Source organism: Homalodisca vitripennis, chromosome X, assembly GCF_021130785.1.
Source record: "Homalodisca vitripennis isolate AUS2020 chromosome X, UT_GWSS_2.1, whole genome shotgun sequence".
NCBI lineage: Eukaryota > Metazoa > Arthropoda > Insecta > Hemiptera > Cicadellidae > Homalodisca > Homalodisca vitripennis.
This window is the reverse complement of record NC_060215.1, coordinates 75271845-75297188: the sequence shown is the minus strand read 5'-3', so window position 1 is coordinate 75297188 and position 25344 is coordinate 75271845. Positions and strand designations below refer to the sequence as shown.

The 25344-nt window shown below is 31.7% G+C and overlaps 1 protein-coding gene across 2 annotated transcripts in view; it reads right to left on the bottom strand.

The window, feature by feature from the left end:
• LOC124369219 (synaptic vesicle 2-related protein) overlaps positions 1 to 25344 on the bottom strand; it is a 55391-nt gene that overhangs the window by 9266 nt on the left and 20781 nt on the right. For both annotated transcript variants that reach the window (XM_046827065.1, XM_046827066.1), the window contains exons 6-12: positions 20800 to 20863; positions 18701 to 18826; positions 17247 to 17455; positions 13006 to 13193; positions 9499 to 9610; positions 2862 to 2946; positions 332 to 421 (exon numbers count right to left, since the gene is read on the bottom strand). In XM_046827065.1, coding sequence (XP_046683021.1) covers positions 332 to 421; positions 2862 to 2946; positions 9499 to 9610; positions 13006 to 13193; positions 17247 to 17455; positions 18701 to 18826; positions 20800 to 20863 — 874 coding nt within the window. The remainder of the gene's footprint in view (positions 1 to 331; positions 422 to 2861; positions 2947 to 9498; positions 9611 to 13005; positions 13194 to 17246; positions 17456 to 18700; positions 18827 to 20799; positions 20864 to 25344) is intronic.

Here is a 25344-nt window from a genome sequence, read left to right as displayed (position 1 = left end):
TTCCTATTTCTGGGTAGCAGATTTACTATTCTGGTACATGCAATGTTTCGAACTGAACAGATATTATAAATGAGTGTTGCGCCAATGTGATAAAAATTCTTTATATGAGAAATTCAGTGAGAAAAAACTTATTTTGGCTCCATTTTCTATTGATTCAAATTTTTAGCTCATTAAACACAATAACTTTGCATACAATAAAATATCAATAATATAAGTTTAAATTTTTCTAGCACTTCTATACATATTCTTGAAAAATGTATTTTACAGCATTTTGATATGATGTGTAAAATAAAAATACTAGTAAGAACACAACAACAAAATTTGTAACTACCTGTGCAATATAAGGTGTAACCATAGCACCTAATCTGGCCATTGCACTGCATGTTCCCACACCCACAGACCGGAGAGGTGTCGGGTACACCTGTAATCATTTCATTATCTTAATTATATAAATGATACAGAATCCTCTATAAAGTAATTTCTACTTGTATGGAATAAATCCTACAAAATTGTTTTATAACAAAGTAAATAGTTACACAAAGATATTGTTGCTAAATTATGAAATTTCGAGAGTATCTCCTGCCTGGATGGTTAATCGGTGAGCGATCCTTTCCTAGCAGGAGCCCGCCTGCCAGGTCATTGGTGGTGGTTTGGAAGTCAACTTTAAGCCATTGGTCCCAAACTTAAGTGTTAGCGAGGGCTTCTTAGCCCTAACTTCACCTGGTAAATTAAGACATTCTTCACTAAACTTTTGTATCTGAGAAGGCCATAAGTTACTTGGTTGTAGTTGAATGGTTTACTTGAGTTTACTGATTAGTCTACTTGATAATCTCAAGAAGAAAACACTGTTTTTAATTATTTTTAACCCATTGCAGTAGACACATGTGCTGGTTACGTGTGTCATTTTGTTAGGGCCAATTGCAGAGTCACATGCTGGTTACATGGTCTTCATTTGACATTATACTGTCCACTTAGTTCACCTAGATACCATTGGGATGTCCATTAACCCTAGAACTGGCAATCAACATCAAAATGACACGTCTGTCATTTGACAGTTTATATAGTACATAAATCAACACTACCATTACAATTTATATACCATTTCAAACAGAAAGATTATGCTTATTTCAATAGTCAAAATTTGTTTTGCTGTTTTGGTAACAGTGATGTCATAAAACTTGCCACAAAGATCATCTTCACCTAGCCATTTCGAACATTAGTAATACTTTAATGATACAAAAATATAAAAAATTAGGTAATCAGCTATTAATTTTAATTAACTGTTTTATATAACTCAGTAACCTAACTAAAGTATAGGTACATTTTGGAAACATCTAGTGTAAGAGTTATATATTTTGTCATTTTTTGAAAATGGTTTATAGTACAATTTTTTTACAAAATTTTTAAAGTACATATATCAAACACACAAAAATGGCCTGCCATCTGAGAAAAAATGACTGGCAGTTCTAGGGTTAAGTATTACATTTTTAAATGCAACAATCAACCAAATTATATAATTTTATTAGTGTTGCTAACCTGATTTTGGTTGAATGTTATTGTTTGTTTTGTTTGTCATCAACTGACAGCTCAGTTGTACAATGTATTGCCCAATATTAGTTTACATTAGTATAAAAATGGATTGTAAAAACATGATTCTGAAGTTAATAAGATTTTGTAAAATGATTTTAAATATAATTCAAGTGATAGTAATGGCTATGTGAAAGCCAACTTCTGCTTCACTTTGAAAATTATTCAAGGCTTTTCATACTTTAGTAAATTACTAAAGAAATAACAGTGAGCTATGTAAACACTACTATTTATGTACATATGGAAAGAGTTTGATAACTTATTTTTAATTTAGTATTGTGAACTATGAATCTTGCCAAGGAACAAAATGGTCACTGATTTTTTAGTGGAATATAAAAAACAATACAGTGACAGTTTTTGTTGTAGTTAAAAGTTAGAAATTTTACATATATAATTTATAATTTTTCTCCTGTGTAAAATCACTATAGACTAAAAACAAAAACTAAATATATACTTAAACAATTACTTACTTAAAAGTATCTTATTCTTTATCTCGATTATTTCTTTTCTCAAATAAATTTTATATAAAAATTGATGTTTTAAAATAAATTGTTCCGTTAATTTAAATTGTATATAATAATATAGAAGAGTTTTTTCAGACGAACTCGCTCAGACAGCACATCGACGGAGCCGAAATGGTTTTATTTACCTTTAGTAATTAAAAATAACCATATATTATATGTTTACAAAGTATTTTTGTTGCATTTGTTAATTATTTTATACATTATTATAGTACTACATCAAGGTAGAATAAATAACAAATAATATTTATACATTAATACAATTTCTAAAATTGTACTGTACAGCATTTGTACAAAAAAGCTTAAAAAATAATAAAGTACATCATTTTGTGATGCTTAGTATTTACTTTGCAAATTACAATAAAATAATTTTATAGTTAAAAACTGTTATACAAATTAACAAACAGAACATTGACAACCACTTTTAACCCTCAGCAGTATTGATATTGGCATTGATTTTGAAGGTCTGTGCTATCACGAATTACTATACCACATATTGCAAAGTCCCTACAGTGTTGCTAAGTGGTTTGGAATGATTCATATTAGGTTTGATTATTCTAAAATTTAAAAGGCGGGGTTAAGAAAATTATTTTAATTTCTTACTTTACTTTCAGACAACACTTAAAAACAGCCCCGTTAAAAACTAAGCTAAACTATTCCTATATACAAATAAATATATTTACATTTATATACCTTTAAAATTTAAAGCATTGGCATTGAAACTGAATAGAAGAGTAATAATTTCCTATTTACCTCAGGAGTGTATACATAAGCAGCCTGGAATACACCTGCAATGATTCCACGAGCCATGAAGAGAGTCACTGTTAATACTGCTCGGCTAAAACAGAATCAGTGTATTATTAGATAAGAAAAAAGATTCCAATAATCCCTACAATAAAAATAAATAATAACTACAATGATCCAATAAATGTTCACTTTTGACCGTATGGAAAAGGTTTTCTCTACATAACTACAACGTTAATGAAACTCTCGCTTGAGCACTGAACAAAATGTAAATGTTTGAGATACAATTTTGTCTTCGTTTAGTTTTATTCAACACTGAGTGAATCTTTAAAATAATAAATATACATTCTATGAGTTCATTATTATTCAGAAAAATATTGCTTGTAATTGTGAGGAAAGTCCAAATATCCCGAACAAGTACTTTGAGAAAGTGTACTAAAAAGAGTACAGCTTAAAACACTTCATAGGATACAATTTTCAAAAATGAAGAGGTTGGGAATTATATTACTGAGCCTCATATAAATAGTTCTTTCATATGAACTAACCAAGACCCGTAACGCCCTATGCAATTACAGTATTTACTATGCCCTTTCTTCAGGCAGTGTCATAGGTTTTCATTAGATCGAAGAAAACAGTGGCCAAATTTTTCTTACTAATACAGGAAGATAATCACTAGTTGACCTGCCTTGAGGAAACCCACTCAGATAGATGACAACAGGTTGTTCTTCTCCATTAACCAAAAGCCAATTAACCATTTTCTCAAAGAGTTTAGAGTGGCTATTCATAAGAGATATTAATACCTTCTCAGAGAACATCTATCCTGGTGAGATTTGTAAAGTGCAACGACATGAGAATGATACCTAGATGTGGAGAATTTGTTTTCCCGATAAATTCTATTAACCTACATAAAATTGAAAATCATTTTACGACTCGTCCGTCAGGTTCCGCAACATAGCATGGTGTATTTTATCAGGACATGGGTTGGAGTTTAAGTACTTTAAGTGAAGAGTTAAGTTCATTGATTATAAAGGGAGGTTTAAAGGAAGTTTATTTAAATAGAATCTAATGGGAGTCTCTCTTGGTTAGCTTTAAATCTTTGAAATTCCAGACAACATATAAATGTTTTTGAGATGTCGGCAAAGTGCATTGCAAGTATATTTACAGACTGTTTAAAAGTCCAATTGTCAATGGAACAGACACTAAAGGGTGCATTATGAAAGAAATAAGCATTTTCCAGAAAAAACAGATTTATTCATCAAATTCATACAAATGGTTAAAATTCCTCAAAATAGTATCCTCCTCTTGCATCAATACACCTGTGTCAGGGGAATAAAAAAATCACATGGACCTATGTCAGGGATGTAAGGAGGCCTCAGCCCCATGGGCGTCTTGTTCTGAGTCAGGTAGTTGGTAACGACGAAGGTCGTGTGGCAGAGGGCAATGTCGTGGTGGAGCTTGAAGATGTCTTTGATGTCGGCCAGTGTCAGCATGTGATCCGGCATTTCAGTCTCTTGAGCACCTCCAGGTAAAAGGCTGCGTTGACAGTTTGTCCTTGCGGTACTCAAAATGGACGATTCCTCGGACGTCAAAGAAGACAATCAGCACTTTTTGGGTTTGGGAGATGATTATGGGTGCCACTCGGAGCTTTGCTTTTAGGATTCTGGATCATTCTTGAACATCCAGGATTTGTCCCAGGTTAGAGCAGAGTTTAAAAAGCCTGAATCACTTCTAATCAATTCCAACACTTCTTTACTGCGCAAAACTCGAACTTCTTTCTACATCTCCATCAACACCTTTGGTACAAGCTTCACACAAATCATTTGCATTTGCAAATCCTATGTCACTATTCCAGGTATCACAAATGTTGACAAGTTGACAAGTTCAGGGTGTCAGTGATTACCTGCATACTTAACCGACGGTCTGAACTCAAAACTTGTGCACACGCTGAATGTTTTCATCGGTTCGGGCTGTTGTTGAGAGTCCAGAACGAGGCTCGTCTGTGACCTCCTCCCGGCCCTCCTTTGAAGGCTGTTTGCCACTTTCCACATCGAGAACTCAAATACATTCATCCTTAAAAGCCTCTTGAAGCATTTGATAACTTTCCGTTGCATTCTTCCCAAGCAGTACACAAAACTTGATCGCGTACCGCTGTTCAAGCAAGCGCTCAATCGCGCCATGACATAATCGAAAAACAGACTTCGTGCAAAGACACGTCCTACCACTCCTACTGCTCAGAGCGAAGTGAGGGCGTTTGGAGGGGCAGAAACCTGTACGTCACTGTTGTGTTTTGGACCCACAATGAAAGGTGACTGGGGAATGGGTGACCATCATATTCGTATTGTCTTGAGGATCGATGATAAACATAATTAATTAATTAATTATAATATGAATGAGGATTTAAATTCATTAAATTGGTGGTTTTTAAACAATAAGTTAGTATTAAATACAGAAAAAACCATGTATATTGATTTTTCATTGCGAAAGAACGTTAAACTGCAACAATATTGTTTTTTTCAAATGTATTGATTGTTTGCGAAATTCAAAAACCTGCACTCAGTGTTCAAAAATTAACCAAACTTCAAAAACGAAATACTTGGGAATAATTTTGGATAGTGAATTGAACTGGAAAACTCATATAGAGAGATTGAAAAACAAAGTAATTACCAGTGTGCGTTTGTTTTATTTTTTGAAAGATATTTGTCCATTGGCTGTTTTAAGATCATTATATTTCGCTTTGATTAATAGTAGGTTAGAGTATGGGATAATGTGCTGGGGAGGAACTTATTTTACGAGCTTAAAACCACTTGTTACATTGCAAAAATTATTTGTGAGATTGATTTTAAAAAAAGGAAAAATTTTGTTCGTCTTTTCCATGTTTTCAACAGGCAAAGATTTTGCCACTAAGATCTCTATTTCTATATAAAGTAATAAAAATGTTTTTTATTGGTGGAAGATTCTTAGTTCAGGAGAATATTTACACATTAAGATTAAGAAATGCAAATCAATGTCAAGTTCCAAAACCTAATTCAACATTTTATACTAAAACGTTCAATTTTATAGCACCAAGATTATTTAATAAATTGCCAAGCAACATAAAAAGTGAGACAAATTGTATAAAGTTTTTGAGGTTATTGAGAGAATGGTTAATGATTCAGCAAAACACGGAGGCATTTTTACAAATAGTAAGTTAGTTATATTTAATTATTGTTCAATTTATATTTCAAAACTGTGTTAAAGTTGGTTGATTAGTTGTTTACTAAAAGTAGTATTATCTGGTTTTATTTTGTTTATAAATAGTAATTTTGTTATTATCTGAAATTTAATAATAGGCAGTAAGCACACGTATTGATTGTGATGTTAAATGATTTTAAATTTCTACTTCTATTTTAAATAAACTGTTTCGCTCTGAGCTCTGAAAACTTTAAGTTTATTTCTGGTTTTATTTTAATGAAGGAACCCCTAATCAGATTAATTATAATCTTAGGGGCCCTATATTTTTCTCAAAGTACTATTTTATTTTTAGTAAAAATGTATAATAAGTTTAAAAGTTAAGTTAGTATACAGGGTGGAAAAAAAGTATGGAAACGCTTTCCACTAATTTTGTATGGCTTCACTTATACAAATTAAATTTTGTACATCACCACTTGTATTAAGAACCTAGTTTTTGAGACCAGTGGGGACATTTTATCTTTCAGGGGGACGGCCCGTGAGGAGTCGGACGAAAAATCTTAAATGTAAGCATAGGCCGAGTTTGGTATCAAATTAAAGGTCTAGTAAAGAGAAACTCATTACCGCAAACCGCACTTAAAATGGTTGACCCTATCCAGAGTACGGACCGTATGAATTTCATGACAAAGAAATTGAGTAAATTTTGTCTTGTGAAGTAACTAATTTACTTTCAGTAGTATGTTTTATGTCGGTTTATGTAAATTTGAAAAAAACAATTTCCAACAAAAAATAATTTTTTTTTTACCTCTACATTTGTTGGATAACACTAAATAGGGGTTTTCCTGTCTTGTCTTCAAGAAACTGAGAGTATTCAATAATACCACCGTAACTCCTTATCAACATGAGGTCAAGGTCCAGTCCCTCCCAGCCCTTTTATCTCAGGCAAACATAAACTGGTTTAGGCAATACAAACAGTACTGTCACATCAAAACTCCACAGTTTTGTATTTTTAATATCAACTTGGTTTTTAGTCTACGTTATAATTTCGTCCACGTAAGTTAAAGTTTAAAGTCTTCACTAGAAGGTACTGCGATAGTTATAAATTCTTTTACTTAAGTGTTTACATTTTATTTCTACTAGTTTTAAAAGCAATGTCACTTAGTGAGTTTGAGAGAATCACGCTGCTTATGATGCGTGGGTATGGAAATCTAGTTCGTCCCTATGAAGAAAAAAGCGCATTTGTTTAATGACACTTTTCTTGATAGACCCCCAATTAGTAAGTCAAACAGTGGTTTAAGATAGTAAAAAGATTTGAAGAAACTAGAACAGTCAAAGATCGCGAAAGAAAGTGGCAGGCCTAAATCGGCAACAAATGAACAAAAACCTGTGGATGTACTCCAAACATTTGTTGAAAATCCCAGCACCTCGGCCAGAGTGGCTGCAGAAGAATCTTTGATATGAGCCATAGCTCAGTGTTGAATGTTTTACACAAAAACAAGTATCACCCTTTTAAAGTAACCCTAACCCAAGAACTTGCAGAGGATGATTTTGATCGAAGGACTGAATTTTGCGAAATAATGATGAGAAAGTGTGACGAAATTCAAAAATTTTTTAAGTTCGATATTGTTTTCAGATGAAACTACATTCTTTGTTAATGGACAAGTTAATAGGCATAATTGCCGTTACTGGGGCCGACCATAATCCACACTGGATGATAGAAGGCCACACACAAAGGCCTCAGAAAGTGAATATGTGGGCTGGAATAATAAAAAATAACATTGTAGGACCGTTTGTGATAGATGGAAATCTAACAGGCGAAATTTATTTCAATATGTTGACAAATAACATTTTGCCAGCAGTGCGTGCTCTTCTTGGGGCAAATTTTAATGCAGTATGGTTTCAGCAAGATGGAGCAGCACCGCCCCATTACTATTTGCGGGTGCGCAATCTGTTACATGAAGTGTTTCCTAACCGTTGGATTGGTCGCAGGGGTACCGTGAGTTGGCCGGCTAGGTCACCGGATCTTAATCCACTAGATTTCTTTTTGTGGGGCTTCTTAAAAGATAATGTGTATAAAACTAAAACCAGCCAACATTGAGGAACTGACAAAATCGTTTATTAGAAGAAGCAAGAAGAATTACACCCGAGATGCTTCAAAATGTGAACTGCAGTAGGTTTTTATAATAGACTAGCTCATTGCCAACAAAGTGTTCGGAGAGCAGTTTGAGCACCTCATTTAAAAGGTATGGTTTTATTTTTTGTAATACATAGATAATTTTTAATTTAATTCTTTTTGGATAAATTGTGTTCCATAAAGTGTCATTTTCAGTCAGAACAGTTCACTTAAGACTGTGAAATTGCGGAAAAATAATAATTAATCAAAACGTTACTTCTGAAATTCAAACGGCCCGTACTCTGGATAGGGTCAACCATTTTAAGTGCGGTTTGCGGTAATGAGTTTCTCTTTACTAGACCTTTAATTTGATATCAAACTCGGCCTATGCTTTACATTTAATATTTTCGTCCGACTCCTCACGGGCCGTCCCCCTGAAAAGATAAAATGTCCCCACTGGTCTCAAAAACTAGGTTCTTAATACAAGTGGTGATGTACAAAATTTAAATTTGTATAAGTGAAGCCATACAAAATTAGTGAAAGCGTTTCCATACTTTTTTTCCACCCTGTATAGGTCCAGCCTGGGAAAAAAGTATATTTTGTAAAATGATAATTGTTGACTTGATATACATAATATTGTTTTTCATAATATTGCTATGTGCATTATGTTTCTTGAGAAAAATAAATAATTTGATTTGATTTGATTTGATATAAACAGCTATTTTAGACAATATTTTAGAACAGCCACAAGTCTTAATGTGAATGTCTAATTACGAATTAAAAGATGAGTATGGTAAAGTCTTATGAAAGAGTTCTATTTGTGAATGCCATTCCAGTAGGGCACAGAAATTTAAAGATTGTAGAGGAACTATCACACGCTGGAGGGATGATACCAACAGTTACGCTACTCAATGAAGAAAGAGGAATCGTTACAAAGATCATAAGACTACTATAGTACTATTAAAAGAACTTAAAATTATTTTTCCATAACATGCTTTACATAATTTTAATTGGTTCTCATGTTATGATTATTATTATAAAAGTCTCTAAAAGCACTGAATCTAAAATAGTGTGTTATGTTTATATAAAAATACTTTAAACTGTGACATAGCACTGAAACCATTACTAATTTGAAGGTGTTTTATTACACTTCTAAATTTAAATCAAATAAATCATTCTTGACAGTTGTACACAAACAAGAACAAGTTTCTAAAATTTCAAAACGGAAAGCAGACTCTTTCCTCACAACTACTGAACTGAACCTACCAAACCTATAATAGAAATTTTTATTGTTAATGCTTGATTTTTGCTAAACATTGAAGTATAAGAACCATGTAAGGGAGTAAAATAACACTAATTCTTTACCTTTCCAAACAAACAAAAAGTAATGAGATGCATGCAGCAAAGATGACGAATTGCACTGCCATCGTGTATTTACGTCCAAATCTCTCAATGACAAAGATTGTGGCAAATATTCCTGAAAATTGAACATAACAGTGAAATAAACTTGAAACTCATAATCTCCAAATATATAAGTAGGCAGTCTTATACTAATAAGTTCTAATCAGAACTAAAATATTAATAAAAATTCAGAAGGTGGAGTTAAGCAATTCAGCAACACATTCATAACAGTGTCACCACCACCAGTGGGACTCAGCCCTTTTTCTATGCTTTCTATTAGAATGCGCATTGTGCCCTACCTCGTAAACGATGGTTTTCTTATACTATTTGAATATTATGCGGCTATATTTTAGACTTTGAAAAGATATTCATGGACACTATTAATCACGAGTCCTATCCACATAGTAACAGACATTAGGAATAAAAAAATTAACCAACTGAAATAGGAACACTTTATTATATACATTTAAAAGCTACACTCTTAGGCCATTTTTCAATGTGATTCCTGCTCAAATTGAAACATTTATCATAACGTAACACAAGTTTTTCAATTTCAGCATTGTAGAAATCTGCCACCTGAGATCTAAACCAGTAATAAACGCCAGCTTGAAGTTCAGCGTCACTATCGAAACGATGCATTACGAGCCAGGTGTTCATCACTGTAAAGAGATGGTAGTCACTTGGTGCCAGATCTAGGCTATGAGGCCTAGATAAGGCTATAAGATCAAAGACTTCCCAATAAAAATCATCGAAGACTTGTCATGTACGATTAGCTGTATGGGGACGTGCATTGCCGTGGAAAAACAAAATCTTTTAGCATTTTTCCCCTATGATTATTTTGCATCATTTGCCGTACCTTCTGCAATGTTTCACAGTACCTCTCTGCATTAATTGTGGATCCTCGTTCAAGGAAGTCAACCAGAATCACACCCTTAACATCCCAAAAAAACAGTTGCCATAATCTTTCTCGCTGACACAATTTTAAGATATTTTCTTGGTTTTTTTTAAGAAAATGTGTGCCCCCATTCCATAGACTGCATTTTCACAGTAAACTTCGTGATTTTCTCAGAGTTTAGTTATTGTAAAATGGCGATTTTCACAAACTGACATTTCTTTAGTAACTAGGCTAGGCCAACCACTACGACTATCGTCAAGAACATTGATGCAGATATTTTAAGTCAATGCACCATTGCCTTACTCTGCTTTCACTCACTATTCCATTTCCATAAACTTAACACAGTTGGCGATAGATGTCAGTTGGTTTATGGATTTTTACCAAAAAGAACCTTAGAACTGAACACACTTTACAAATGGCGGGGTTTTCAATTGCAGCACACATTTTAATTAATCACAGTGAGAAAAGTAAAAGAGATACAGACCACGAGCAACTACAACTCGATGCGTACTAAACGCCAGAGTGTATTGACACCAAGATGGCAGCTGTAGTCCCGCCCACTGCCACACCAATCAAAAACGTCTGTTACGTTCTGGATAGCCCTTGTATTTATTGAAAAAAAGGTATGGGTTCTTTCATTTTTGGTCTAAATTACATCATAATTTTAAAAAGTATGAAACTTTCAGCCATTGCCAACATGTTAAAAAAGTGAGTGTTTGATAAAACTATGTAGTGTGTGTGGATATTTAGTTATAGAATGTCAAAACAATGGAAATTTAAATAGTGCTAGTAATGCAATAAGAACAAATCTGAAAAAAGGTTTTGTTCTAATTTGGAACCTATTATGTAAATAATTATCCATGCATTTCAAGTGATCTATAAATGAAAAGCAATACAAATAGTGTAAATTAATGCATTTAATATCAAAATTCAAAAATGTAATTTTACAAAAATACATAAAACTGCTACAAAAGCAAAACTTCACACCATGATGCGTAGTATTGAAAAATAAACTGAAAAGATGATGGCCATAATTTCATTGGCATATATTTTACTTTTATTATCCTGAAAACAATAAAATTTCATTCACTAAGATAAATACTACATATTGACCTAATATTGGTCAATATATCTTGATTGACCTAAGGAGGTAAAGAAATTTTCTCAAAATTCATAGTTGATATCAAATTGAGATGTCCCGATTGAATGAATCCTGCTAGTACCAACAGACCCATAAGACATTGGATTTTAATTTCCAACCATCATTTCTCACTCTTACTCTCACTCATTCTCTCTCCCCACCTCTCTCCTGTACTTGCGCTACACTCAGAGGTGGTTGCTAAACTTGTTCTTGTTCTGTTTCATTTCCGGTTTCAGCATTTATAAGCTCTTCATTTTCACTTTCCTCACCAATCGGGGGAACGAAACTCGAGTTCTCGTCTATATCATCCACTTCAGAGGATGTTTGATGACTTGAATCACTTACATGATTAATTTCATCCTCATTACCACTGTCACAAAAATGCCTTCATCTTCTTTAGCTTCCAATAAATAGCATTGCATTCTCTGTGCTTGTTGTTCTCAACCTTCCATATTCAATACTGAAAAAACTACTTACAATGTTCTAATGTTCAAAATAAAATACATAAAAATTATACTCTGGTAAAAAAAGTCCCACTAGAGTGCACATAGGCTATGTAGACTCAACAATGCATAAACAACAAGTAACATGAGTGGGCGTGCAGGGGTCAGATCGACTCACCAATACAGAACCAATGGGTAACACGAGTGAGTGTGCAGGGTCAGACCGACCCAAAGGGCACAGTTTTCAAGGCTAATGTGTGACAACTGACTAACGGTTTGTGTGGGGGTAGCAAGTGGCTATTCCGGCAGCTACTGAAAGCTTGAACAAGTTGTCAACACACCTGGCTTGAGGTATAACAAAATTTACTGACTCCTGGGTTGATTTGACCACCAGTCATGATCCCAACATCATGAAAAGTCATAGTTTCATATAACTACTCCACAGCATGCACTGTTAGCAAATTGCCACGTCTCTATGAATCTTTGTCATTGACACAAAAATATTTTACTTCTTGAAATAAATTAAAGATTTTTATAATACGATGGAATTATGAACCATATTATATTGAATATTGTTCAAAAAGAAATGATGCAACAAAATGATCTAATTTCTAATGGTAAAAAACATGATAGAACACGCCCTAGTTACCAAATTACTTACAATCGGAGCAGTTTAGGAAGGAACTGAATGCCCCTTTCGCCAGCCAGGGACTAATAACCTAGCCATCTAGCCTTCATTGACGCTAAAATAAACTTCTGCATATAATATTGGAAAAATATGGCAAATTGCCGTAGGTGCGTGTGTTTGCATATTTCCACGTAAGGAATTTTGTACATATGTAATGAATTGTAAACACATATGAAAAAATATGTAATAAGCAACAATTTGTTACTGCCTGATAAGAAAAATGTAATTCACAACCTGTGCATAAATAAATGTTATTTTTAAAATATAATTCATATTTTAACAGGTTATAAATACAAAAATTTACCTGGAAACTCTGCTAAAGTAGTCCACAAAAGATCCATGTAATCCTGAGTGTTGAGTTGACGACAATCTGCTGTGCAAGTGTCAACTTCTTTCAGGGCATTAATGCTACCTGAGCATCTCCGCTCTGAGGCCTCGAACATTTCAGTGGTCATCAATACTACTCCGTAGTAGCAAAATGCACATGCAGTCCTAAAAAGTAGGTTAGTAATCAAGTTAAACTGTGTTAAATAACAAATAAGAATATTGTAACTCTTTTTATTGATAACAACTTAAAGATTTTAAAACATCTCTCAAAATTTGGCATTGCTTCCTTTGGCTTTGATGACTGCTTGGAGTCTTTGAGGTATACTGTTAATTTAATACTATACCTTTATTTTTATTACTTAATTAATAACTTACTGAATTATTTCATAATTACATAAATGGTGAAATAATAGGACTAAAACCTTAGGTACTTAACATTCATCATTTTAAACATAATTGTGTACATATTAATATAAAAATATTGCATAATATGTAAGATACAATACTGTATGGGAATGCAATATATTTTGCAATATTATTGTTAAATTTCAATGCATAAAGTTATTATTTATATAGGTTATTAACATATTTTAATCAAAAGAAACCTAAATTCTGTAATAGGTAATGATATTATAACCACAGTTTAACAATGTAGTTGAAATCAGCCAACCAGCAAAAATTAAAACAGCTGTTACTGTTGTAGCTCACAAACAGTGCTGTCACATAATCACAGTGGTTATTGTTTATTACTTGGTTTATAAAAGCGCATTATGTCTCTTATCAACCGATTTTCTTAAACTTGGGATTTGTAATTAAATTGTCTAACTAAAATGTAATAATTGAGACTTATTTATTATGCGGCATTGTTTTAATATTTACGCATAAAGTTTTTAGGAAACCCCCATTTTGAAAGTAAAGCTTCTAAAAATATAATTTTTTTTCTATATTTAGACCTTTAGGTTATATACCAAATTTTACCTCATTACAACAAGCCGTTCTCAAGTTAAAATTCAAAATGCCGGTTTTTCGGGTAATTATTGAGTTTTGAAAATTAGAATACGAAATTTTTGTTTGTCTTTGGTCCAGGAATAATACCTGAAAATATTGGAAGAGTTCTGGGACACCCTGTATATAAATAGATAGAATACACTGGTTTGTTTCTTGCCTCGAACATTAAATATTTGTTTTAAAATGTATATGTACACTGTGTTTCAATAACACAAACAAATGTTAACAATTATCAGTTTTGTTCTTTTAATATTGTAGACAACATTACTAAATATAAATATATATATATTGTGTCAGTCATAATATACTACTCAGAAAGTTTGTTGAAATTTGTGAAATATCTTACTGTTAGTTTACTTCCAACTTGGTAAATAGATTTCAACATGCAGTATTTTAAATATTTTTCAAATTGAAATCCTGTATTTCATGGTGTACCACAAGGATCAAAAATAGGGTGAATACCTTTTATTTTGTATTAAATAATTTAATCTTCAATATAAATTCAGTTGATACAAATTGCAGATGGCACAACAGTCATAATAAAAGTTCACTCTCTTAATTTGGCTGTTTCTAAATGTGTTAAAATCATGAATGAAATGTATTGGTAGATTCAACAAAATGGATTACATCTTAACTCTACAAAGTAGACAAATATAACACAAGGTATAAACATGATTATCAGTAAGTACCCAGTCGACAAATGACCATTTGAAAAAGGGTGATGTATACTAATATGAAAAGAAAACCAACAGCTTTCCTGAAGATGATCATGAATTTGAAAGAATACTATTTTACCAAAGAACAATCGTCCTAACAATCTAAAATAATAATACATATATGCTGACAAAAACCATTATCAAAGAAAAAATAACAAAAATGTTGAAGAAATTGAATGCAACGCTAAATTTAAGTATTGTAGGTCTATTGTGCATAAAGTTGTTATTGTTATTAAATAAGCAAATATGAACCTAAGATAACTATTTACTCCTCACTGCTCAATGAGCCACAAAACTGTTGCTTTTGTAGATGTAGACAAATGTTTCATTTTAAATAATATATTATTTGACAGTAATGCTGTTTAATACATCAACAATAACAAAAAGTGATAAATATTTGTAAATTATAACAAAAAATATTAAATTAAAAATAATAATCGTATTTAAATAACTAGCATGATAATAAGACTCAAGTTTTCCTCTATGTCTTCCTCTCCTTCCTACCCTACTCAGGTATTATTGATGGTGCTTTTTCTAGTCAAAATAAATTTTATAATTGGCCATACTATGTTAGCTAAGACACAAGTAAAGAACACTATATTTTCCACTTCTCCAAATGTTTTTAATGGACATTTTTTTATTGTATCAAGACCTTCACTACTGCTTTATAAGGAATGAGATTGAACAGTATCAGCCTCTGTGTCGTAAGGCGTATTCTGCAGTCAACGTGTTAAACTATTGTATAATTACTGTCTAGCTATAATATATGTAGATATTACTTCACTGCTGGTCTATACTGAGAAAGATCAAACTGATGTCTCAGCCTCCGCATCATATAAGACATCTACCGCAGACATGTAAACTATCATATAACTTCTGTCTACCTATAACTAATGTAGATAACACCTTCAATGCTGGTCTTTATTATGAAAGATTGCACAGAAGTCTTAACCTCTGCGCTACATAAAGTGTACTGCCGCAAAGAATATGTTAATGCCTTCTCAAGATGTAAACTTACAGAATTTAATGTTTCTTTCCATAATTTTTATATTACTTGCTTAATAATACTTACAGATTTCAATACGCATAAAAATAATTAAATAATTACAATTAGAATGTAGATGACATCAAATATGACGTAATTATAGTTTATTCACAGATGGTTTACAATGTTTTCAATAGGTGCTAATTATATAAAAAATGTTACCATTTAGACTACTTTCTATCTAAAAAATTGTGTGTTTAAGGGATTTTGTATTCAAAATTAGGACTTTGGTTGCAGAGAGATCTAAAAAAACCTGAAATTCATATATCAAGAAATACATACAAAGATCAAATAAGTTGTAATAAAAACTTCTCAACTTTCAAGGACGTTTTTTATAGTTACTGATTTCCTAGACTAATTGAATATAAAAGTATGAAAATGTCAACAAACTCATTAAATCAGTTTTTTTTATTCTTGATACAGGTGCGCTTTAAGTTTAGATCAATTAGAGATTGCACTACAAGCCCGTCTTGATATAAACTGAACACGTCTACTACTACACAGATGGTTTAGTCTGGAAATAATTCTTCTTTATAGACCTATTTATTTAACTACATAATTTTAAACTTAATTTCTTAAAAACTAGAATTTTAAAATAATAATGTTAATTAGTTTTAAATGTTACCAATGAGATTCATATCAAGTCCTTCTGAAAATTATGTTTAATTTTAAATATGATCAGCCCAAATTCAATTGAATTCAATTTCGTAATGTATTACCAATTTGTAAATTAAATTCAGACTCACCTATCTTGTAATTACAGCTAGCTTTGAAAAGACAAACGTATTAACTTAAATCATAGAGCTCTTGCAGCTCTACTGAAAGCAGCTCTTACTGCTAAATCTCTTGCAGTAGAAAGAGCTCTTGATTAGAATACTATTAAGATTAGCTAAAAATGTTACTGTTAACTTTAATTTACATTTTTAACACTGTTGACTTGAAACAAACTGTAATTTACATTTTTAATAATGCTTGAGATAATAAAATCCTAAGCCTGTCAAACCCATTAAAACAGTGAGTAAATAGCCTTCCAAGTTTATACATCAATGTCTTAACAGGCAAAACCACACTGAAGTTAATTGTTTTTAGTACCATGCTGTTATTGCACTCTCTTTAATTACCTTACTTTGTCAACAGTTAACCTCATTCCACCTATTATGGGACTATTTAACACAACATACTTCATCTCTATCTCCATCTTTATACAGCAAAACTAGTTTTTTCTGTGTTTACTATGGGTATTTTTATTGTCAATCGTACATTACAAATTATTAAGAAACCCATAAATTATCCATTCTGAGCTATACAAAAAACATTGGTACTGATAACTAGTTAGGAAAATTTCATATATAAGAAAAGGATGACAATCACCCATAATCATAAGATATTTGAAAACTCTACTTCCTTTAAGAAAACTAATACATCAAAACCTTAAATGATGTTACTAACCAGATAAACCACAGCAAAAAAGATGTGCGTCTAAGCTGTGGAATTAGCAAGTCTGCTACTCTGCCACGCTCACCAATGATGGAATCATCGACAACCAGTCGTCCAAACAACATGGGCTTGCCGTTGTCTGCAGCAACTTGGCGTAGCGTACGCAGTGCCTTGTCTGGCTGCCCTGATGCTACATGATACCTTGCACTCTCTGGGAGCCACTGTACATACCATACAAAATGTTTAAAAAATTATCATCAATCATTTGAATGTTTACAGCTTCAAAGTTTTATTTTGTAAATGTTAGATCAGGTACATTCAGAAAGTAATTGGGGTTTTTAGTTTAAAAAGACCAAGATTATTATTATTATTACACAAATTTGAAAGACGCAGTCTTATCCTACTGTTATACATAGTCACTCTTCAAACCAAGGGCACTTAATATAATGTTACACTCGCTTTTGAATTCAATGTTAAAAATGTCATTTTCTGAGACTTCTACAATTCATTCATATTTTCATGAACTGTGTTTTTATCAATATTGGGTTAGGTCTTTAGCTCTAGAAAGAATGGCAGCCATTTGGCAAAAGATCCAGACAGCATAGAAGGTGATCACACCTCATATCCAAAATTATCCATTACCTCACAAGTATAATTGGATGCTTCCAGGACAGATACTGTGGAAATACAAAAATGTTGAGCTCAGTTTTACACAATTATTGATTGAATTGCTTGCTGCAATATGTCACAGTACTTGTCTGAGTTTGCTGTACGTAGATAAAAGAATAATTCAATGTTTTTCCTTCAATTTCTGTTCTTTAATTAAAATATAACTAGAATTACATCCTCCCAACCATAACAAATAAAACCAGTTACCATGATCTGAGAGAAAGTTTCCAAATTACAGCATTTATTAGAAATGAATCTGGTTGACAAAATACAATCACACTAATAATTTAAATTTAACATTCTTCATAAACATTTTACTGTATTTCAGTTTTGTAAAACAGAGACCTTAAGCATTGCTTTTGCACTGATAAACAGTCAAAGTAACATAGAGTTAGGTAGATCAAACTATTATATTATTAATTATTATATTAATGAATTACATAACTCATTAACACTATTGGTTTTTAAACCTCAAATGGTAAATTCTCTATCAATAATATTTATTTTAATTTTATTTTTAGCAAAAAATACTTATAATTGAAGAAGTTTGACACAAAGCTACAAATAAAATAAGTGTCCTGAAACTGTTTTAGATAATAGAGTATATGAGTAGACAAATAATCTTCTTGGGAAAATATTCGATTCCTTAACTTGAATAATTACTTCTTTCAAATTCCATAAAATACAAAATATAAATAAGCATTTTGAGGTTAAAATACACATGTTTAAGATAAATACACTTATAAACACTACACAAACATAATTTATAAAGAACATCACTATATGGCTATACTTACTGGACATATTAAGGCAAACGCGAGAAGAGGGCCTGTGGAAAGAGCCAGCAACCACTGCCATCCTAGTGTTGGCATTATGAATAGTGCAAGCAGCACCTCAAAACAGGCTCCCAATGCCCAGAAACACTGCACACAAGAACACCCAAATCTTATGTACAACATTAGAATTTTATTACACTATTGAAATAAAGTTGGATATGAGCACACACCACTCACCAACAAACACTTCAGATGTACTACAGACTTGAAATTTTAGTATAATGGTGCAGCTTGGGTACAAATCTGGAAAACATAAAGAAACAAGTTTTTTTTATATAAGGTTTATGGGGGTAATGCAGTTAGTGAAAATTCACATAAACTCTTATGTTTATTGAAGTACACAATTTATTCAAAATATCCTGTCCAATTATTGTGTCTTATGTATTAGTGGTATGTAATCAAATTTAAGTATTTAAAATTAAAGTTATGCCATATTTGGCTCCACTTGCATCAAACATGTATGCTAATTGATAAATTGCATATTTCATCAATTTAGTACCACAAGCTGACAGATACCAGTTATGACTCAATGAACCCTGATTATGAATGGATGGGTGAATTGTGTTGTAACTTACCTGTAGTAATCAATAACGTAAATCTCAGCCATAGTACACAAATTTCCAGGGTGTAATACATGTAATAATGGAGGCATTCGGCTTAGGAATGGGTATTAAGGAGCATATTAGTCTTTTACTTTAATTTTTTTGTTATTTAGGACAAAATGCTTGGGATTGCCACCATGAGCAGGGATAACAGGCAATATCTTTGCCATACCACCTTTGAAGGATGGGCGGATAACTCTGTTCCAGCCTCTATCTGATACAGCAGGCTGGGAAGGGGGTTCCATTTTTTAATTTGCTAAAGTCTTGGACACAAAGGGGCCCAATTTACTTCAACTTTTTGAATATCTTATTTATAATAAATTATTATTTAACTTAATAATGGCTTGATTTAAAATAATACAATACACTTTATTATATTATTAATATGTTGTCATTTATTCTCTTAAATTATTTAGGAGTTGGTTACAAAAGTGCTTCACTGAACGTATACTAGCTCTTTCTTTATTATTTACTTTCCTTAGGTTATAGTAAAACCTAAATGCAAAATTCGTCGCCACTAACACAAAGTAGTGTATTTGCATAAAACATGATTAGCAAACTTCCCTTGATGTTTCAAAAGATATTAAAGTGACTTAACTGAGTTCCTAACTGTTTTAAAAATATTTAAGTACTATTGCAGTAAAAACACAACATGACATTTACTACTTGTAAAATGTGCACATGTTACTTATACTTTAGGATGTTTTAAAAAATTATTCGGATTTGCAAACAATTCATGTCTTATTAACCAATTTTTGTGTGGAACTACAACTACATTTATGCATGACTACAACTATTCCTCATAAAAAAAGTTTATAACACGGCAAATTTTTTATTTTACTCTCCTACAAATTTGTGTTCTGACACCAACACCACTTTGTAATTAGAGTGATGAATTTTGCATTCATAAAAGAATCATATAAGCTTACTGAGTCAGATAGTTGTCAAATACATAACTCATTGTATAAAATGTCAAGGAATAAATCTCTGAAAACCTTTAATTTATTTACTGGATGTAGGAAACAAATTTTAAGTGATTATGAAATTTTAGTTATGTATTAGTTATAAACCCTACAATGTACATGAATTAAAAAAACAGTTGTCATTAAGTGCAACAAAAAGTAAAAACAATCCCTCATAATCTCTTAATTTGTGTATGACTTTATACCCCATAATTTACTACACTGACTTCAACAAAACATTTTTTTCTATAACTGGTGATATCTCCTATCTCAAGCATTTGAAAATGATTTCACCAAACAGACAGAAACTCTTACTATTTCAAGGACCATAAATTAGACAACTGGACTTGATAACTGATATACAAATAAAATACTAGACAATATTAAATTAAAATTCTACAATATATTACTTGTATTAACATGTTAAACCTGTATTGTTCTCTATATTTGAAAAGGCATTAAACATTATAAACAAAGGGATTACCAATCTACTTACATCTAGCAGAACTACACACTTGGCTCGCTGCTTGGAAGGGAGAAACTCTGCATACAAAGTAACTCTGGCAACAATCAAAACTATCATGCTACTAAAATAAAATAAACACTCAAATAAAGGCCAACAACTACCCACACACCAAATCATAAAGTTAAAGTGCAATTAAATTCTATTATTTGTTATGTATTTACGGTCAACTCCCAATTATATAGGTGTAAACCGACTGTGGCATGTTAATCGTGGTGGAACATAAATTAAAAAGTAGAAACAAACAACAGTTGTAAGAATTCTATAAAAACGAGAACAAGGATATCTAGAATCTTGGTGATATATTGAACAATTATAAAGATAAAAACTAGCATTCCTATTCTTCTGCTTTATACCTAGGAGATTTAGATTGTTTCCACTACATTTAGATTGTAATTATAAATTTAGTATTTTAAGGAGAGGATTGGTTACATATAAGTCTCATCAGTCACCAATCCAATGCACTTTATGTTAATGCATAAACAGAAAAGTTAAGATTTTACTTTAGTATTAGTATAGATTTTCAAGAATAATTCTTATATTGAATATGGATTTATAAACAATCAGATATCCTATTAGGAAATTTAAAGCAAGCTTACAATTTAAATACAGACATCTAAGTGCAGATAATCTATTATAAGGTGTCTTGCAACTGTCTGGTAGTGTATAATATTTGGGTATATATGGTACAGGTATTTAAGGAGTTATTTCAAGTTTCAACTCAATTTTTTGTTCCTGCAAGACCGATTATAACATACCCTATTAAATATATTGGGTAAAAATAACATGAAAAAGGAATACAACCAAGCAAAAAAGAATTAATTGAAAAAGCTGTGGTAAAATCTTATATCTACTTAGTGCAAATATAATATCGTGGATTCAAGTCCAAATATAATATCGTCGATTCAAGTCCAAAGTCATAGTACAGTCAATGAAGGTGAAAATGAGGTAAAAGCTCCCAATATTTTTTGGATTGTATGGATTTACTTGAAAATTTGTATACCACCTCATCTGACACTCTACTTCAAAAGGGTGATATTGTCTCGATGTGTGCTTTTTACAATTTGGGGGTAAAAGCTACCCTTGTATTAAGAAATTTTATTTATGGAAACATTGCATATGAATTATATTTTATATGATGATATAAGATTTTTTTTATTTTATTGAATTTATTTTTAATGTTTTTTTTTATTAAACTATTACACACAAAATCTTTTATTTACATTATAAAAACATATATGAATACAAATTTCTTAAAAATTGACTATTACAATTAAATGTAATAATCAGATAATTAGTTTTAAATTTAGTAAAACACTACAAGTGGCTGAAAAAAGTCAGGCATCCATCAGTTGTACTGGGTGGAAAATCCCTGGCATTTTTGGAAATGATTTAATTTTTGGCCAGCCACTAAACTTGAAATATTGCCTCGTGGTGTCAAAAGATATTCAAAACCATGGTGGAAAGAAAAATAGGTGTGTTATTGTGCATGAACAGCATCATTCAAGGAGCACCGAGCGACTGATTTCCTGAGCTGTCACTCGAATGCTGTGGCTGATGTTTGTGTTTATTTTTACTGTTAATATTTCTGTACAGTTTAAAGTTAGTTTTTGTGTGTGATCAATACTTTATAAAGCATATACTCATATTAAAGCCATACAGGGATGTTTTTGTCATATTATGTATATTGATTGAAGTAAAGTCATACAATTGGCGTCAAACTGTATCACTCCCCAACCTAACAGAGTACCAATCTACTTACATCCAGCAGAACTACACATTTGGCTCGCTGCTTGGAAGGGAGAAACTCTGCATACAAAGTAACTGGCAACAATCATAACTATCATGCTACTAAAATAGCATGTTAAGTATAAGCTATAATAGCATAAGCTAAAACGCCATATGCTTTGTGAGTGACATCATGCACAGCAGCGCATGAAACTGGGCCACTAGACTGGCACACCTATTTCTCATTCCACCATGATTCAAAAGTATGTGAAAACTACAATACCATCAATTGACAAGACTTGCAATCTACCACAGTTTTATCACCCAGTCAAATAATGGGACTAGTGCTACAAGTGTTAATTACCACAAACAATCAGGAGTTGACTGTATACAAGATTAAAAAAAAAACTTAACTATGAGGAATATATCACACTTGCAGCTACTACATGAACCATGCAAAAGCACTGACAACCGCTACCGACAACTTTCTGTTCCATCCCAGGAATCCAGTACTCATATAAAAATGATATGGCTACTATCTTACCTGGAAACATTGCACCACAGCCAATGCTCACAGGCAATTAATTGATACAACAAAAGTAACACTACACATATAAATACTAATATTATAAAAGTAATTGTTACTGCAATAGATAATGTCCATTTTAGCAAATGATGTTTGATTAAACTTATTGTGAACCTGTACCATCCAATCAGTGTTATAGATTGTTAATTCTTAGCTTTTAAAACAAAATCAATGATGTTGATTAAAAATTAATGAATAAATAAAAAAGTGTTTAAATTGAACATGAAACAGTACATCACTATCAAATAATAATAATACTCTATCAATATAACCTGAAGACCTCCTGTTGTGAATGGCTTTAATCACAAATATAAAATCATATTTAAAAAATATAAATAAAGTTACTGTTTGTGTTAAATCTATTTTAAAATATAATATCAAGGAAGAAAAAATACAACAGTGCCTGGACCTACACAAAATTGTATACAATATTAAAAAACAAAGAAGCACAAGAAAGAGTTTTTATACATAATACAAACATTTAAATAATACAGGGTGAGTCAGACTACCCGTCCATGATGAATAACAGCTCAACTGAGAATCCTACCTTCTTCGTTTTAACGAAAACCTCCATATCTCGACCTTGAAGAATTCAGGAAAATAATTTTTAAGACTCAAAAATACCCCAAAATGGCACACTGGTGGGGGGAGGAGTATTTTTTTTAAAGATTTTTAAATGCAAAGGTGTCATTTTACATTTACGATATATACCTCATTTTAAAGATCCTCTATTCACTAATCGTTTTGAAAAACGAGTTTTAATTTATTTCACTTCTTGTATACAAGGTAGCCCAAGTTGTACGGTTTCACAGTTTTTTTTAATTTTTACTGTTATTACATTAAAAATTATAGCAAATCCAAATATTTATCTACAGTTACCAAAGAAGTACTTGTTCCAAAAATATGTCACAGTCATCACTTTTCAGCACGTTAGCAGTTTTTTTTTTTTATAGTTCAAAAAAATTTAGGATATTTCAAACTCAAAAAACTTAAAAAATTCAAATAGCATATGATGATTTTCATTACACCTATCAACAGCTTTCTTTAAAATTTGGCTTTGTCTTGGATTGTTAAGAATGGTGCCAAAATACTAATTGTCATGCTTTCATGCAATTTAAGTTCTTTAAAAGGATGTTTTTTTACTTTTGTGCATTACACATCCACCAACATTCAATAAAAGCAAATTTAATCTTTTTTTATATAGACTACAACTAATTATTCTGTGAAAAATTATATATAATACTTTATGTATTACCTAATTGTTAATTCTGTAGTGTAAAAACTAATAGGTCCACGCAAAGGGTCAAAATGATATGCTACTTAAGGTTAAAGTGGATGCCAGTTGGAAGGATAAGGTCTTCTGTGACCTCACACTTTTGATATAATGCTTTTCACTCTAACATTTGATGAATATTATTTCTAAATAATTTGCTATTCCACAAAGTAGAAATGAGAATATTTTTAATTCTTTAATTTGTAAGCAAACAAATAATTTTCCTTATAAGTCTTTTCTGGAGCGGTTCTATTTTATATGCAGCTAAGTAATAAAACTAAGCTAGGGAAGCTTTTAAAATGCGGCTTCCAAAATAAGGAAGCAGTATATAAATTTAGCCGAGTACTTACAGTACATACAGGAATTAACTGCATTTTACAGGTAAAGGTTAGTAGTACTATGTGATAAAGTTACAACACAGTTCACTTTGAAGCCGCCACAGATTGTTTTTTTTTTTTTTTTATATATATAATTAATTTGAATCTGGTGATATTCATTTCACTAAAACCCCGTATTTCAGGGAACAAGTTTGTGTCAACGCCTTGTGCTGTATGACTGGATATAACATTGACAATTATTTCCCCAGTTGCCAAACTGAGAGACAATGCTCGCATTCGTCACCTGTTTCAGTGGAAGAATCAGTAGACCTATAGGGTGCAGACATGGTAACTGGTAGGTAATCATGTACAAGAATAATTAGTGATTGTCTACCTGAATTGCTGGATTCTAAAGAGAGAATTTGCCATTTCCGATTTTTTTTTTATTTTGCTTATAAACCTAAACTTTGACAACAGCTAAGAATTAAAAACAATTTAGCCTAATAACTTTGGCCACAGCTTTTAATATTTATTAATCACTCAAAAACTAATTTAAGTTATTCAATGATTATCCATGCTATTTGTAATGAATTGGAAATAATAAAGATAAACTT